At 44.9% G+C, this 16,795-nt stretch overlaps 1 protein-coding gene across 9 annotated transcripts in view; it reads left to right on the top strand.

Moving 5' to 3' along the window:
- The window catches only part of TCP11 (t-complex 11), a 57,955-nt gene extending 47,584 nt beyond the window's left edge, over positions 1-10,371 (top strand). For all 9 annotated transcript variants that reach the window (XM_034991626.1, XM_034991629.1, XM_034991624.1 and 6 more), the window contains 6 exons: positions 6,223-6,443; positions 7,396-7,532; positions 7,783-8,000; positions 8,093-8,274; positions 9,060-9,223; positions 9,939-10,371. In XM_034991626.1, coding sequence (XP_034847517.1) covers positions 6,223-6,443; positions 7,396-7,532; positions 7,783-8,000; positions 8,093-8,274; positions 9,060-9,223; positions 9,939-10,171 — 1,155 coding nt within the window. In that variant the 3' untranslated portion in view covers positions 10,172-10,371. The remainder of the gene's footprint in view (positions 1-6,222; positions 6,444-7,395; positions 7,533-7,782; positions 8,001-8,092; positions 8,275-9,059; positions 9,224-9,938) is intronic.
- Positions 10,372-16,795: the final 6,424 nt, after the last annotated feature.

The following is a 16,795-nucleotide window of genomic DNA, read 5'->3' as shown; positions in this document are numbered from 1 at the left end:
CAGCGATTTGAGTGAGCTTGGTAGCCGAGTCCTCCCCAGTCAAGCCTCCAAATGAGAATGTAGCCCAGCCCACACCTTGACTGCAGCCCTGTGAGACCCCAAGCAGAGGGCCCAGTTAAACTGCGGCTGGGCTCCTGCCCCACAGAAATTGTGAGATAAAAAAGAAATGTGTGTGCTGTTGGAAGGCTCTAAGTTTATGGGAATTTGTTATGCAGCCCAGAAGACTAATAGTGCCCTCTACAGATGAAGCTTAGCAATTGTGCCACCTGGGGAAGGAAAAATATTTAAAGGACTTACTCCATTTCTCAGAGCAGAGAAGAGAATGATGGATTTGGAACTGAGAGACAATGAATTGGTAACTGTCACATTCCCCTCCTTTGGCTGCTTAGCTTCCGTACACACCCGTCCACACACATTTCAATTTTTGAAAAAAATCTCTATTTCTACCTGCTAAGATACAGTTGTCTTACAAGTTCTCGTTCTTTCCATAAAATGAGGAGACTCACAGCTCCAACAGCTACTGTGCCGGTTGCTATCAAACTCAGTCACGGTGCCGCTGAATATTGTTACTTAAGGCCTAATTGTAAAGTTAACTGCCAACAACCAATCTGTAAAATAATAGTGGGAAGAGAAGGAGAGAAGAAGAAAATGGGCAGCATAGACAAATAAACCCGTGCCTGTGACAGGCAAAGAGAAAACTTACAGTCTTTGTTTCTGTACTTGGTCACATGGCTATGGTGGATCTGCATGGCTTCCTTCTACTGTTCATTCCATATTTCCCTTGTCCTGAGCCCGAGCCTCAGCTGATTGGGTTTCTTTATATGCCGAAGTGACTCAAACCTTCACTGCCAAAGAGTCTGAGTCCTTCAGCATTTTGCTGCTGTTGTATGTTTGCTGTGGTTTCCCAGTAACCTTTATCATTGGGTGTGGAAGTACTGAGAGGAACCTCAGAATCTTCTTGCCTTCATTGTGTAGCATCAACCTGGTTTCTCCGTACTCAGGATCATTTTCTCTAGCCACTAGAATAACTCCTTTTTCACCCTATTGGTTCAGTGGTATAAGGAGCCCAAAATGACCAGGTTCAGTCTCATCTTGTCATTCACTGGGACCAATGCAAGCATTCCTCCCAAATCGGCGGAGCCTAAAGTTGGCAGGATGGACAACAGAATTTCTGCAGGTAGGTTATTAGGTATAAAAGTAAAAGGAACCAGTCCTACTTCCAGCCCTTGATAGCCAGGACCATGTTTTCTGGCTTTGGGAAATGACACCATATAATGGTCTTTGATTCAAAGAATATATTGCATCTTATAAGGCATAACCTCTTCCCTTCAGGATATAGTCCCTCAACTCATGCTGTAATCAAGCCTTCAATAAGCCATTCTGCTTTTCAGTTAAGGCCTGTTGTTTCAAGGGGTATGTGGGTATGAACCCATTGCTGCACTTCCTTTGCTCTGAAATGCTCCGTGATCAGATGCAATGGTATGGGACATGCCAGGACCGGGACAGTGGGTAAGGCATTCTGTAAGTACACAGATGTTGGTGCTCATCAGAGGCATCGCAGACAGAGAAGACATATCCACATCCAGAATATGTGTCCGTTCCAGTGAGGGTGAGTTTGCCCCCTCCACGATGGAAGAGGTTCAAAGAAATCATCTGCCACCAGGTGGCTGGCTCATCCTCCCTGGGGAATGGCATCTTATTTGGGCTTAGTTGTTTATATCTTTTAGGATTTTTAAAATTGTAAACATACATAACAAAATTTTTACCATGTTAATGATTTTCTTTTTAAAGTAGCCTCCATGCCCAATGTGGGGCTTGAACTCACGACCCTGAGATCAAGAGTTGCATGCTCTACCAACTGAGCCAGCCGGGCGCCCCACCATTTTAATCATTTCTAAGTGTTAAAATTCAGTGGCATTAAGTACATTCACAACGTTGTGCAACCATCACACTATCATTTCCAGAATGTTCTTATCTTCCCAAGCAGAAACTGTACCCATTACCAGTAACTCTTCATTCCCCTCCTCTCCAGTGTCTGGTATCCTCTGTTATACTTTGTGTGTTTGGCTACCCCAGCTACCTCATATAAGGGGAATCATAAGATATTTGTCCTTTTGTATGTGGCAGATTTCACTTTAGCATAATGTTTTCAAGGTTCGTCCATGTTGTGAGCATGGGTCAGAATTTCATTCCTTTTTATAGCCCAGTAAAATTCCATTGTATGGATACATTGTATGGATATACTGCATTTTGTTTATCCATTCATCTGTTGATGGGCATTTGTGTTGTTTTCACATTTTGGCTATTGCAAGTAGTACTGCTATGAACACTCGTGTACAAGATTGTGTTTGAACACCTGTTTTCTGCTCTTTGGGGCACATACCCAGGGGTGGCATTGCTGAGTTTGAGAAGCCACTAAACTGTTTTCCACAGTGGCCACACCACTGTACATTCCCACCAGCAGGGTGTGAGGTCCCAGCTTTCCCACATTTTCCCCAGTGCTGCTTTCCTTTTCTCATTATAGCCATCTTGGTGGGTGTGAAGAGGAATCTCACTGTGGTTTGGATCCGCATGACCCTGATGGCTAATGGTGCTGAGCGTCTTTCCCTGTGCTTAGTGCCCAAGTTCTGGGTTGTCTTTGGAGAAAGGTTGACTCAAGTACTTTGTCCATTTTCAAATGGGGTTGTTTGTCTTTTGTTGTTGAGTTGTAAGAGTTCTTTATGTATTCTGGACAGTAGCCCCTTCTTAGGTAAGTGATTTGCAAATATATCCTCCCATTCTGTGGGTAGTCTCTTCACCCTCTTGATAGTGTCCTGTGCACAAAAGTTTTGCTCCTGATGAAGTCCAGTTGATCTAGCCTGTTCCTTCTACCTTTGGTGCCCTGTCTTGCCAAATCCAGGATTATGAAGATTTATCCCTTTATTTTCTTCTAAGAGTTTTAGAATTTTAGCTCTTCTGTTTAAGTCCTTGATCCATTTTGAGTTAATTTTTTTTTAAGATTTTATTTATTTATTTTACAGAGAGAGAGAGAGAGCACAAGCAGGGGAAGAGGCAGGCAGAGGGAGAGGGAGAAACAGGCTTCCCGCTGAGTGGGGAACCCGATGCGGTGCTTGATCCCAGGACTCTGGGATCATGACCTGAGCCAGAGGCAGAGGCTTAGCCCACTAAGCCACCCAGGTGCCCCAAGTTAATTTTTTTTTTTTTAAAGATTTTATTTATTTATTTGACAGAGAGAGACACAGCGAGAGAGGGAACACAAGCAGGGGGAGTGGGAGAGGGAGAAGCCCGGGGAGTGGGAGAGGGAGAAGCAGGCTTCCCGCTGAGCAGGGAGCCCGATGTGGGGCTCGATCCCATCTGGGATCATGACCTGAGCCGAAGGCAGACGCTTTAACAACTGAGCCACCCAGGCACCCCCTAATTTTTTTTTTAAGATTTTATTTAAGAGAGAGAACACGAGCGCGGGGTGGGGGTGGGGTGGGGGAGAGGGGCAAGCTGACTCTTTGCTGAGCAGGGAGCCTGATGCAGGGCTTGATCCCGGGACCCTGAGATCATGACCTGAGCTGAAGGCAGACGCTTAACCAACTGAGCCACCCAGGCGCCCCAAGTTAAAATTTTTATAAGGTGTAAGGTAAGGGTCCAACTTAATTTTTTTAAAGATTTATTTATTTATTAGAGAGTGGGGGAGGGTCAGAAGGAGAAGGAGAAAGATTTTTTTTTTTTAAGATTTTATTGAGAGAGAGAAAGAGACAGAGCATGAGGTGGGGGGAAGAGGGAGAAACAGACTCCCCACTGAGCAGGGAACTTGATGCGGGGCTCGATCCCAGGACCCTGAGATCATGACCTGAGCCAAAGGCAGATGTTTAACCAACTGAACCACCCAGGCACCCTGAGAGAAAGAGTCTTAAGCAGACTCTGCTCTCAGTGCAGAAGTCTCATGACTCTGAGATCACGACCTGAGTCAGATGCTCAACTGACCCATCCAGGTGCCCCCTGATTTCATTCTTTTACTTGTGGATACCCAATTTCCTCAGCACCATTTATTGAAGAGACTGTCCTTTTTCCATTGAATGGTCTTGACATTGTTTTCAAATATTATTTGATCACATCTCCAGGTTTTATTTCTGGGCTCTCTATTGTATTCTGCTCTGTAGGTCTGTCCTATCACAGTATGTGTTTGGTCTCCTGTAGGCCATTTCATCTGGTGATAGAGTGCTGTGGGACAGGCCTCATCTTATGGTTAAGTGGGGCAGACAACACCTAGTTCCTCATGGGAAGCTCAGGCCACGCGGCCACCCCGTATCCTACGGTGAGATGTTTACTTCTGCAAAAGCCCAGGAACAAGCCAGAAACCATTTCTCAAAAGGCAAATAGTGATTTGCGGAAGAGGGCATAGATCTGCCCTAAAGTCCTAGAGGTCTTGCTGTGATGCTGTCTTGGCACCTGCCAAAGGCTGTTACGGCACCCTTACTTGCCGGGGACACGGTAAGTGTCACTGAACCTGCTGGGTCGCATGGCCCAAATGGCATCCCAGCTTATATGCGGCCTGGTCTCGCTGCTCTGGGCTCTGGTTCCCACCTGAAACGAGAAGCCTTATGAGTGACCCTAAATGAGTGTTGCAGGAGCAAACTCAAACGTGGTATGTGTTGCCTCAGAAATCCAGAAAGGCCTATGAGCGTTGTGCGTCCTTTTTCATGGTGGGTGGTTTGAGGTTCAGCGAGTTGTCTTTCACCTGGGAGGGAAAAGCTTGACAAGGTGCAGACCACTGAAGCTCTAGCACCTTCACTGAGGCCACAGGCCGCTGACATTTGTGGGGCTTATCTGCCATCCTGTAGTTTGCACGTTTTCCTAAGACATCAAAAGTACTTGCTACACGTGCTCGTCAGGTCCAACGGGGATAGGGCCTTTTGAGTCAGACCTCACCCACGGTACCGGTTTCGTATGAGTCAGGGTCCGGTCAGGAGAAGGACGCCACAGTAATTCGAGCCGAGCCAAGCAAAGCCGCGGTGCCGCGGGGCTGTGCCGCGGAGGAGCTCAGCAGAGCCAGGCGGGAAGACCTCTTGGCTGCGCAGTCTCTCTTTAGCACCCTCTGCTAACAAAACTTACCGTTGGGCCAGCCAGCAAAGGAAAAACAGTTCAAGGGCCTGGTCCTGTTTCCGTGGGCCCTGAAGGGTGCAGTCGGTGCTAAGAGCCTCCAGCCGATAACTGGCATAGTTTACCATTTTCGGTAGAGAGCGTGGAGAAGCTAAATAGCTGGGCATCTTGCTCTGACAACACACTCTTCATTGAACCCCACTCCTCAGCCCCCCCGCCCACGTTCTGTATGTTACGGAGGCACAGAGAAGAATAAGAGTGTCTCTCTTCACAGGGAAATCACGTTTTGGGGTTAATAGGCTATTTCCAGAGCCTCTTAACTGTTCGTTGGCCTATTTCTTCCTTGCTCTTTGAAGTAAAATCATCTAAAAAAAAAAATGCCCGCATTGGGCACCAGGGTGGCCCAGTCAGTTAAGCGTCTGACTGGGTTTCGGCTCAGGTCGCGATCTCAGGGTCTTGAGATCGAGCCCTTTGTCGGGCTCCCTGCTCAGTGCAAAGTCTGCTTGAGATCCTCTCTCTCCCTCTCCCTCTGCCCCTCTCCCCACAACATGAGCGCTCGCACTCTCTCAAAGAAATAAAGCCCACTTTTTAAAAATTAAGATCTCTCAGGGCGCCTGGGTGGCTCAGTTGTTACGCGTCTGCCTTCAGCTCGGGTCATGATCCTGGAGTCCTGGGATCGAGTCCCACATCGGGCTCCCTGCTCAGCGGGAAGCCTGCTTCTCCCTCTCCCACTCCCCCTGCTTGTGTTCCCTCTCTCGCTGTGTCTCTCTCTGTCAAATAAATAAAATCTTTAAAAAAAAGTAAATAAATAAAATTAAGAGTCTCTCATCACCATGTGACATGTATTTTATATTGATTGTACTTTGCATTTATTTTATCCACACTCCTTGATGTTACTTGTCTCTCCATTCTGCCTAGAAAATGATGCACCGCGGCTGTATTGATCCCCTAAAGCCTCGAACTCTCATCGGCCTCTCAACAAAGATAAATAATATTTTCTGGAAAATTTAGGGACCCCACTTCTTGGTCCCTAAAAGACAGGCTGATGTCTTTGGCTAAAGGGGTTGTGCATTAGAGAAGGTTTGGGGCTCCACACAGAAAGCCCCCCCTTTGACTTTCTCTCCTGGGCAGATCCTGCTCTCACTGCTCTTACCGCGCCAGAGCCGCCTACGGAGTGAGATTGAAGAAGCGCTGGACACGGAGCTCCTCGGGCGGAAAGCAGAACACGGGGCCCTCAATGTCCCTCTTGTCTCTAAGTACATTCTTGACATGATGACTCTGCTGTGCGCACCAGTTCGAGACGAAGCCGTGCAGAAGCTAGAGAACATTACAGACCCTGTTCGGTTACTGAGGTGCGAGACTTGACTGCCGTCCCTCGAACTGGCCTCAGCCCCTGGGCCAGACACTCCATTATAGCCCCGTCTTGGCTGGGTCTTCCCCTACTGAAGGCCTGACCAGTCCTCTCCGTGCTGGCCTACTAGCTTTTTCCCCTTTCTCCCAAAGATGGCCTTAGTTTGGTTGGGCCTCCTATGTAACATCATATTATAAAACATTGTGTGATCCTTCCAAGGAGTTCAAACATCCTTTCCCCAGATTTTCTTATTGCAGTTTACACAGTGTGAGGGGACAGGGATGGGAGGTTATCCCTAGTTAATAGTTGGAGAAACCAAGACCCAGAAAGTTTAAAAAAAAAAAAGAAAACGAAAAGAATGGAAGAGAGTGATTGGTGCAGAAATTGCTTCAGATACGTCGTCACCTGTAGTCCCCCTTCCCAGAAAGGCTCATCAGCCTGCTGGTGTGTGTTTCCTCTTGCTGACTCTGCCTTTGAAAAAGGATGATAGAATGAGCGTGTGGAGAGAGAGCTAGCCTGGAGGCTTCGAGGTCCAGAGACTTCTCTGTTCCTCACTGGGCCATTCACTTACTCTGGGCCTGGGGTCCTGAGTCCTCTCAGTCACAGTGCCGTTTTTTGTAAATTTAGAAGATGGGACTAATTTTTTTTTTTTAAAGGTTTTATTTATTAGAGAGAGAGAGAGAATGCATGAGTGGGGGGAGGGGCAGGCAGAGGGAGAAGCAGGCTCCCTGGTGAGCAGGGAGCCCGACTCGGGGCTTGGTCCCAGGACCCTGGAACCATGACCTGAACTGAAGGCAGATGCTTCACCACCTGAGCCACCCAGGCGCCCCGGAGGTGGGACTCATTTTCAAGCTCCTCCTCCCTCTGGAACACAGTGATTTAATGACACTTTCTGTAGGGGCCCCTTTCACTAGATTTCCTTTCATAGTATATTTTATTTTCTCTTATGTCAGAGGGATCTTCCAGGTTCTGGGCCTGATGAAAATGGACATGCTGAACTATACTATCCAGAGCCTTCAACCCCACCTGCAGGAACATTCCATCCAGCATGAACGGGCGACATTCCAGGAACTCCTCAATAAACAGCCAAGTATGTAAACAACCGGAGGTCCAGAGTGAGAAGATGGGACCTTGTGTGGGTCTGACTTCTGTGATGTTAGAGAGTACTCAGTCTCTTGGGAACAGAAAGTTTCTTCCTCAGGAAGGGGGAGGGAGAAGGAAGAGTTATCTAAGACCAAAGCATTTATTTATTGACCGGGAGCAGATCGTGAAAAGAACCTTAGTCTTGAAGCTTTAGGGAGGCGGATGCTGCAGATGCTTGCCCGCTCTTCCTGTCCTAGGCCTCCTTGACCACACCACCAAGTGGCTGACCCAAGCGGCTGCAGACCTCACCACGCCACTTCCGACTTGCCTGGACGCGTCCGACTCTGCCACTGTGGCCTGCTCCTCTCCAAACGAGGCAGTCGGCAGCCCAGAGCCCCTCAGCCCTACGATGGTGCTGTCCCAGGGGTTCCTGAACCTCCTTCTCTGGGACCCTGCAAATGAAGAGTTCCCTGAGGTAGGCCCAAGGAGGGCATCGCCTTGTTTTGTGTCTGGGACCTCCATCTGGACCGGCTCCTCCTGACAGCCTCTTCTTCCCCGCTTCCCCAGACGCTGCTGATGGACAGGACCCGGCTGCAGGAGCTGGAGTCCCAGTTGCACCAGTTGACCGTCCTGGCCTCAGTTTTGCTGGTGGCCAGCAGTTTCTCTGGCAGTGTTTTGTTCGGCTCACCTCAGTTTGTGGATAAGCTGAAACGCGTAACCAAAAACCTGATGAAGGAGTTTGACTCCAGGTGAGCTGCGTAGAGCTTTTCTAGAGAGATAGTAACGGGTGGTAGGAAGACAGAGCTGGGTAACGAGTGATTGCTTACATTCCACCGCAGGCCACAAAGACTGGAACCATCCACAGGGATCGTTGATGTCTTTCCATAATGGTCTTAAGACTTGTGACAAAGAAAAGTAAAGCTTTCCTCCAAAAAGAGTAGTATGGAGGATAGTTTACTACAAAATGAGTCATGATCTTGTTTTCTACAAAGCAATCATTCTCTCCTTGAGGGGATGCCTGCCAGTGGACTGGTCTTAGGTATATCCAGGAGTTGATTAGTCAGTCAGCGATGTTCATTGAACATCTGTGTGCAGGGTGTCACACCAGAGGAAAAAAGGAATCAGAAGGCCAGGTTTGTCACTGTAATTGGTGACAGGACAAATGACCATGACCAAATGACCAAGAAAGTCTTAAAAATGTACATGCACATATATACATAAATTCCATGGGGCTGAAGAATTGAGTGGATACCAAACTCTTGTCCAGAGTTGATTTTATAGTTTATCTTGTTTTCTAAGAAGTAGAACATGGTGTCATATATAGAGAATAGTCGGAATCTGGAGCATAACAGTGAAGATACTGAGCCTACCCGCTGGGTCCTGCTGCTGCCAGGGACTGGGGTGAGGGCAGGAGGGTGGCTGGGAGTCTCCCTCTCCCTCAAGTGGGCCCAGCTTCTGGCATGCGGCTTCCCTGGCTCTGGGCCTCTGCCAGGGCCATCTGCTGGGTACCAGCCTACTCTCCTTCATGGTCTAGGCCTGAAGAGGCTATGCAGACTGTGAGTGAACAGGTGTCTCAGGAAATCCATCAAAGCCTCAAGAACATGGGCCTGGCTGCTCTGAGCAGTGACAACGCAGCATCTCTGATAGGACAGCTCCAGAACATTGCCAAGAAGGAGAACTGTGTCCGCAACGTCATTGGTGAGCATGCCTGTGGGGGTGGTGAGAACGTTTTGGGGAGAGGTAGATCCCATCCCTGGAAGTCAGTTACTGAACCATTTAACAATAAAAAGCAGGATCATTGGGCAAGTCACTGTTTAGGCTTTAGTTTTTTTCAAAATGCTGCATTGAAAATATATTCCTTTCAGTTTAAAGACTGATTCTGGTTCTAAGGAAGGTTTGCACCCAGGAATTCATGACTTCTGGGTAGGACATCCTGTTTACCTAATCTGGTTAAGTCATCCCTGGACTTCTGGGTCATTTTCTGACTATAGTCCGAGACATGACATCTACCTCCAACCTCCCAGCAACAAGAAGCTGATGCTAAATCAGCTGGAGGACATGTTCCCACAGCAAGGACTCATCCCTGTTGGAATGGAGGGCATGAACTTGACCTTGCTCTTAACTTCAGCCATCCAAAGGATCGGCCTAAGATCCTCATGTTAGATACTCACCAGGATCTACTGGGGGAGGCTTAAGTCATCTTTTGAACAGTCAGAAATTTACTAGCCCACTCATTTGTGATCTTTGCTTTGTCCTTGGGAGCTAGATAGCAGCCCCCTTCGCGAACAAAACATATGTCCTTATCTCCAGGTGGGTGGGCTAATAAATATCTTGGTTGACTTAGAACTTGAGTGAGTAGAGTGGAGGGACCGTGCGGCTCCCTGAAAATTGTTTGCTTCTTCCCCGCTCACAGATCAGCGGATCCATTTGTTTCTCAAATGCTGTCTGGTCCTCGGTGTGCAGCGATCCCTGTTAGACCTCCCCGGAGGCCTTACTGTCATTGAAGCAGAACTGGCAGAACTGGGCCAAAAGTTTGTCAGCCTAACGCATCACAATCAGGAGGTGTTTGGCCCCTACTACACAGAGATCCTAAAAACCCTCATCCCTCCAGCCCAGGCCCTGGAAACCGAGGTGGAGTCTCTGTGAATGTACCGGCTCCAAGCCTGGCCCGTCGGACCCAGGAGAGAGCTCGGCATTCTCCTGGGGTGACCTCACCAGTGAAACATCAGAGCAGGAAGCCTCCTCCCCTCCCGTAGCCGGTACACCAGGGCTGAAGTGAGCAGCATGTCAGCACCAACTGGCCCAAACTCATTCACTAATAAACTTCTGAACTGCAAGCAAACCTCCACTCTTCCTGTGCCGTGGCTGTGTCTGGGCCCTGTGCTCTGGGCCCCTAACTAGCCAAGAAGCCAAAAGACCCCCAGTCTGCCCCCACGGGCTAGGTGCTCACTTCAGCATGCAGAGCTGAGAAGCCAAGACACCTGGGTGCTAGCATTATTTCTCTAAGGGTAAAGCATTTCTCTGAGGGCTCCGAGAAGCCTGTAGAACTATCCAAAGTGTGAGTAGAAGGGCTTCTCTGGAAGTCAGAAATTCGTTTTGTCCAGTTCAGCTTGGGTTTGGGCATGGTCGAAAAAAGTTCTTAGAAACTTCACTTCTAGGACCAAATTCCCCTGAAGGTTTCAAATGATACAGCAGGCAATCAGGAAATAGTAAGAGCCTCAGCTGCTGCTTCTGTGGCCGGGGCTGCAGCGGGGGTGGGGGTGGGGGGCGGTGGGCAAACTGAGGCCACGGGGCTGTTTGCTGTGAGCAAGTGTTCTGTAGAGGGCACGCCTCCGAGTTCATGGGATTTCTCTCTCCAGGAGTTGGAGGGGAGGCTTGGACTATTTGGTCAGTGATTGACTTGCATCAAGTCTCTTGTTGGTCCTGTTCTCCCGCTGCGTGAGCTTCCTGTTCCCTCATCTCTAAGCTTAGACACCCCGCTTTGACAGAGGCGACGTGGGCATTTAGAGGTGGTGCAGCGGCCATCCTTCTTCCCCTTTCCAGTCCGGGGCTCTGGTGGCAGTTGGAGTTGTGAGCTCCTGTTGGCATCACAAACGAGAGAGGTTCTGGGAAGGGCCCAGGCTCGCCTCCTGGCACGTAGAGATCCAGCCCATCCTCCTCAGGCTGACTGCCGCAGACCAGCCCAACCTCGTACAGCAAAATGAGGAAAATGTTCCACTTAGATTTGGCCCTTTTTAAATAATGGACAAGAGAAAATGAACATTCACTATGTGCTCTCAAGGTAATGGGAAGAGAAACAATGTTCTCACCATTTTGGGAATGGAGGGGGCTGCCTGTAACACAGAATCTGGGAAGAACAACAGAAGGGGCATTTGAGTTCCATCAGCCATGGGTTGGTTCCTAACTGACTTCCTTTCTAGAGAGATGGGTGACACAGCTGGGTCAACAGTGTGGCCATGACCAGAAACCCTGGAGGGCCTGGATAGACATCCTCAGGATGGGGAAGCCCAAAAAAAGGGCATGTTTGATAAACAGTGAAGCTTGCCTAGATGGATTCTCTGATTTGCAATGATTAATTTGAATTTCTTAAAAGTCCACATTTTGGAAGCCTCCTCGTCTTCGAGGCAGAGGTGCTCTGAAGGGACCTCTGTGAAAAGGATACAGACACCCTCTGCGTGGGTGGGGGATGCAGACACTGAGCCGACAGTAGAACCTTGTTTTCTACTTCATAATTAAAATCTGGGATGATCCATTTCTTAGAAATTTCAGGTTGATTTTCTCATGCTTCCACACAGAGGAGACAGGGATCCTGACCATTTCATCCTGCCCATGGCTTGAGGGATATATATTTAACATTGAGGGAAAATACACATAATATAAAACTTGCCATTAGTGACATTTACTACATTCACAATATTGGTCAACTATCACCACTGTCTACTTCCAGAACATTTTCATCACCTCAAAAGGAAGTCACATACCCGTTAACCTCTCACTTAATTCTTCCCTCCCCCGAGGCTCTGGCAGCCACTACTCTGCTTTTTGTTTCGGTGAATTTTCTTTCTTTCTTAATTTCTTTTTTTTCTTTTTTTTTTAAGAGCTATTTATTTGAGAGAGAGAGAGGGAGCATGTGCACATGTGAGTGGGGGAGGGGCAGAGGGAGAGAGAGAGAGTCCCAAGCAGGCTCCCTGCTGAGTGCAGAGCTGACACCTGAGCTGAAACCAAGAGTCAGATGCTCAACTGACTAAGCCACCCAGGCGCCCCTGATTTTTTTTTTTTTTTTAATTACAGAAATCTTGGTGGATGTGACATGAAATCTCACTGTGGTTTGATTTGCATTTCCCTGATAGCTAGTGATCTTGGGTATCTTTTCATGTGTTTCTTGGGCATTTGTATCTCTTAAGTGGAAAATGTTTATTTTAGTCCTTTGCCCATTTTTGAATTGGGTTGTTTCGTTGTTGAGTTGTAAGAGTTCTTTATATATTCTGGATAGTAGACCTTTGTTAGGTAAATGATTTGCAAATGTATTCTTCTATTCTGTGGATAGTCTTTTCACTTTCTTGATAGTGTCCTTTGATGCACAAAAGTTTTAATTTTGATGAAGTCCAACTTATCAGGTTTTCTTTTTATGGACTGTGCTTTTGCCGTCAAGTCTGGGAACTCTTTGCTCAGCCCTAGATCCCAAAGATTTCCTCCTAAGTTTTTTTTTCCTAAAAGTTGTATAGTTTTGTTTTACATTTAAGTCTATGATCCATTTAGAGTTAATTTTGTGTAAGGTGTGACACTTAGTTGAGGTACTTTTTTTTCCCTCTTGTCTATGAATGTCCAGTTGCTCCAGTATCTTTGTTGAAAAGGCTACCTTTCCTCTATTGAATTGCTTTTGCACATTATAAATTTGGCATATTTGTCTGGGTCTCTTTTCTGGGTTTTCTATTCTGTTCCACTGATCTATGTGCCTGTCTCTCTTCCACACAACACAGTACTGATTACTGTAGCTATATAATAAGTCTTGAAATTGGGTAGACTGATTCTTCCCACTTTATTCTTCTGTTTCAGTGTTTTGTTTTGTTTTGTTTTTTAAGCTATTCTAGTTTGTTTGCCTTTCCATGGACTAATCTTGTCTATATCTACAAAAAAAATTGCTGGAATTTTGATAGATACTATGTTAAACCTGTGTATCAATTTGGGGAGAATTGACATCTTTACCAAGTTGAAAGTTCCAGTCCATGAATATGGTATATCTCTCCAGTTATTTAGATCTTTTTTGAGTCTTTCATCAGGACTGTGCAGATTTTTTTTTTAAGTTTTCTTTTTCTTAGTAATCTCTACACCCAACGTGGGGCTCGAACTCACAACCCTGAGATCAAGAGTCACATGCTCTTCCGACTGAGCCAGCCAGGTGCCCCAGGACTGTGTAATTTTTATCATGTAAGTCCTTAACATATTGGATTTATACCTAAGAGTTTCATTTTTTTTAGTGATTACAAATGGTGTTTTATTTTTAATTGTGGTGTCTACATGTTCATTTCTACAAATAGAATGGACTTTTGCAAGTTTATTTTGTATTCTGTGATCTTAACTCACTTATTCTAATAATTTTCTTGTAGATTCTTTGGAATTTTCTACATAGACAATTGTAATCTGCAAATAGGGACACTTTTATTTCTTTTCTGATATGGATGCCTATTATTTCCTTTTCTTGCCTTATTGCACTGGCTAGAACTCTCAGAATTTTAAGACTGGTAATGTGGAATCCTTTCTTTGTTCCTAATCTTAAGGGGAAAACATTCAGTTTTATTTTATTTTATTATAATTAATAAATTATAAAATTTATATATTTATATATATATTTATATAAATATTTATATAAATTTTTATATTTATATAAATTATATTTATAATAAATTATAAAAAAATTATATATTTTATAATATTGGTTGTAGGTTTTTGTAAATGTTGTTCTTTTTTTTTTTTAAGATTTCCTTTGTCAGAGAGAGAGAGCACAAGCAGGGGGAGTGACAGGCAGAGGGAGAAGCAGATTCCCCATTAAACAAAGACCCATTGTGGGACTCGATCGCAGGATGCTGGGATCATGACCTGAGCCGAAGGCAGGCGCTTAACCAACTGAGCCACCCAGGTGCCCCGGTTTTTATAAATGTTCTTAATGAAGTTTAAAGAAATCCCTCTGTATTAAGTACCACAAATTTAGTGCCTTGAGACAAGGCAAATTTATTATCTACAGTTCTGGGTGTGAGAAGGCCACAATGGGTCTGACCAGCTAAAATTAAGGTGTAGGCTGAGCTACATGAGGCTCTAGGGACAAATTAGTTTCCTGTGATTGCTGTAACAAATTACCACAAACTGAATGGCTTACTTAACAAAACCAGAAATATACTCTCTCACAGTTCTGAAGGTCAGAAGCCAGTCAGTTTGGGCTGAAAAAACTGTGGGCAAGGCTGTACTCCCACTGGAGACTCTAGTGGAGAATCTGTTCTTGCCTCTTCCAGCTTCCAGTGGCTGCTGGCATTCCTTGACTTGTGGCTGCATTTCTCCAATCTCCGCCTCCAGTCTCTGCCTCCATGGTCACCTGGAGGTTACATGGTCCTCTTCTGTGTGTATCTAAGCTCCCTCTGCGTCTCTGAGGATACTCACAATTGGATTTAAGGCCCACCCACGTAATCCAGGGGAATCTCCCCATCTCAAGATCCTTGATTTAATCAGGTTTGCAAATTATCTTTTGCCATATAAGGTAACATACTCACAGGTTCTATTGATTAGGATGTGGATATCTTTAGGGAGCTATTCACCCTGTTTCCATTTTTCTGAGTTTTTATCATGATGTTGAATTTTGTCAATTTTTTTCTCTGCATCAATAGATAATGGGATTTTTTCTTTAGATTGTTACTATGTTGGATTACATTGACTGATCTTCAAATATTGACCAGCCTTGTATCCTCGGAATTAACTTCCTTTGGTCATAGTGTATACTTCTTTTTATATGTATCTGAATTCTATTTGCTAATGTTTTGTTACTGATTTTTTGTGCCTATACTCATGAGGGGTATTAGTCCATAGTTTTATTTTTTGGTACTTTGGTTTGGCATCAGGGTAATACTAGCTCATAGAATGAATTAGGAAGTGTTCCCACTCTACTGTTTTCTGGAACAGATTGTGTAGTATTGGTGTTAATTCTTCTTTAAACATTTGGTAGAATTCTCCAGTGAATTCATCTGGTCTTGGATATTTTTTAAAATTATGGATTCAATATTTATAATGCTATTTGAATTATCTATTTCACATTGGGTGAGTGTGGTAGTGTATATTTTTTTTGAGGAATTGGTCTATTTTGTCTAAGTTGCCAAATTTATATGTGTAGGGTTGTGTATTCTCATATTATCCTTTTGATGTTTATAGGGTCTGTAGTGATAGCCATTGTTTCATTCTTGATATTGGTAATCTCTGTCTTCCTTCTCTCTCTCTCTCTTTTTTTTTTGTCAGTTTGGCTACAGATTTGTCAATTTTATTGGTCATTTCATATAAAAAGCTGTTTCATCAATACTTTCCCAATTTCTGTGTTCATTTCATTGATTTATGTTTTTATCTTTATTATTTCTTTCCTTCTCCTTGCTTTGGCTTTATTATGCTCTTTTTTTTTCCCCGGAGGTCCTTGTGAGGGTAGAAGCTTAGACTGTTGATTTAAGACTTTTCCTCTTTCCCAATGTATGCATTTATTTAGTGCTGTGAATTTCCCTCTTGGTACAACTTTACCTTGTCCCACAAATTTTGATATGATGTTATTTTAATTTTCATTCAGTTTAATGTATCTTTTGATTTCCCTTGAGACTTTCTCTTTAACTCATGGGTTATTTAGAAGTGTATTTATTAAAAGTTTAGAGAATTTCCTGTTATCTTCATGTTACTGATTTTTACTTTGATTCTGTTGTGGTTCAAGAACACATTGTATATGATTTTAATTCTTTTAAATTTGTTGAGGTTTGGTTTATGACCCAGGATTAGTTTATCTTAGTATATTTTCCATGGGCACTTGAAAACAATGTGCATTGTGCTCTTGTGGGCCAGATTGTTCTCTAAATGTCAGTGAGATCCTGTTGGTTGATGGTGGTGTTGAGTTCTAATATATCCTTGATGATTTTCTCTCTGGTTGTTCTATCAGTTGTTGATAGTCTCCAACTATATTTATTGTATTAGTCTTCTCAGGCTGCCATACAAAATACCATAGACTGGGTGGCTTAAAAAAACAAAAACTTATTTCTCACATGTTTAGAGGCTGGAAAGTCCCAGATCAAGGACTGGCAGGGTCAGTTTCTGGTGAGGACTTGCTTCCTGGCTTGTAGATGGACACCCTCTCCCTATGTTCTCACATGGCCTTTCCACTGTGTCTGTGTCTGGAGCTCTCCCTCCCGCCTTCCCTCCCTCTACCTTATAAGGCCAGCAATCCAACTGGATTAGGACCTCACCCTATGAGCTTGTTTAACCTTAGCTCCATCTCCAAATACAGTCACAGTGGGTCTTAGGGCTTTAACATAGGAATTTTGGTGGGACACGCTTCAGTTGATAGCATTTATGGATTTGTCCATTTCCCTTTTCAGTTCAGTCAGTCTTTGCTTCACATACTTTGCAGTTCTGTTGTTTGGCACATACACATTGACTGATGTGGCCTCTTGGTGCACTGACCCTTCATTATTATATAATGCCCCTCTCTTTCTTATAATTTTCTTTGCTCTGAATTCTACTTTATGAGATACTAAT

This window comes from Mirounga leonina, unplaced genomic scaffold, assembly GCF_011800145.1.
Source record: "Mirounga leonina isolate KUSES-001 unplaced genomic scaffold, KU_Mleo_1.0 Mir_53, whole genome shotgun sequence".
NCBI lineage: Eukaryota > Metazoa > Chordata > Mammalia > Carnivora > Phocidae > Mirounga > Mirounga leonina.
Note: the sequence above shows the minus strand (reverse complement) of the source record. Positions and strands in the feature narration are given on the sequence as shown.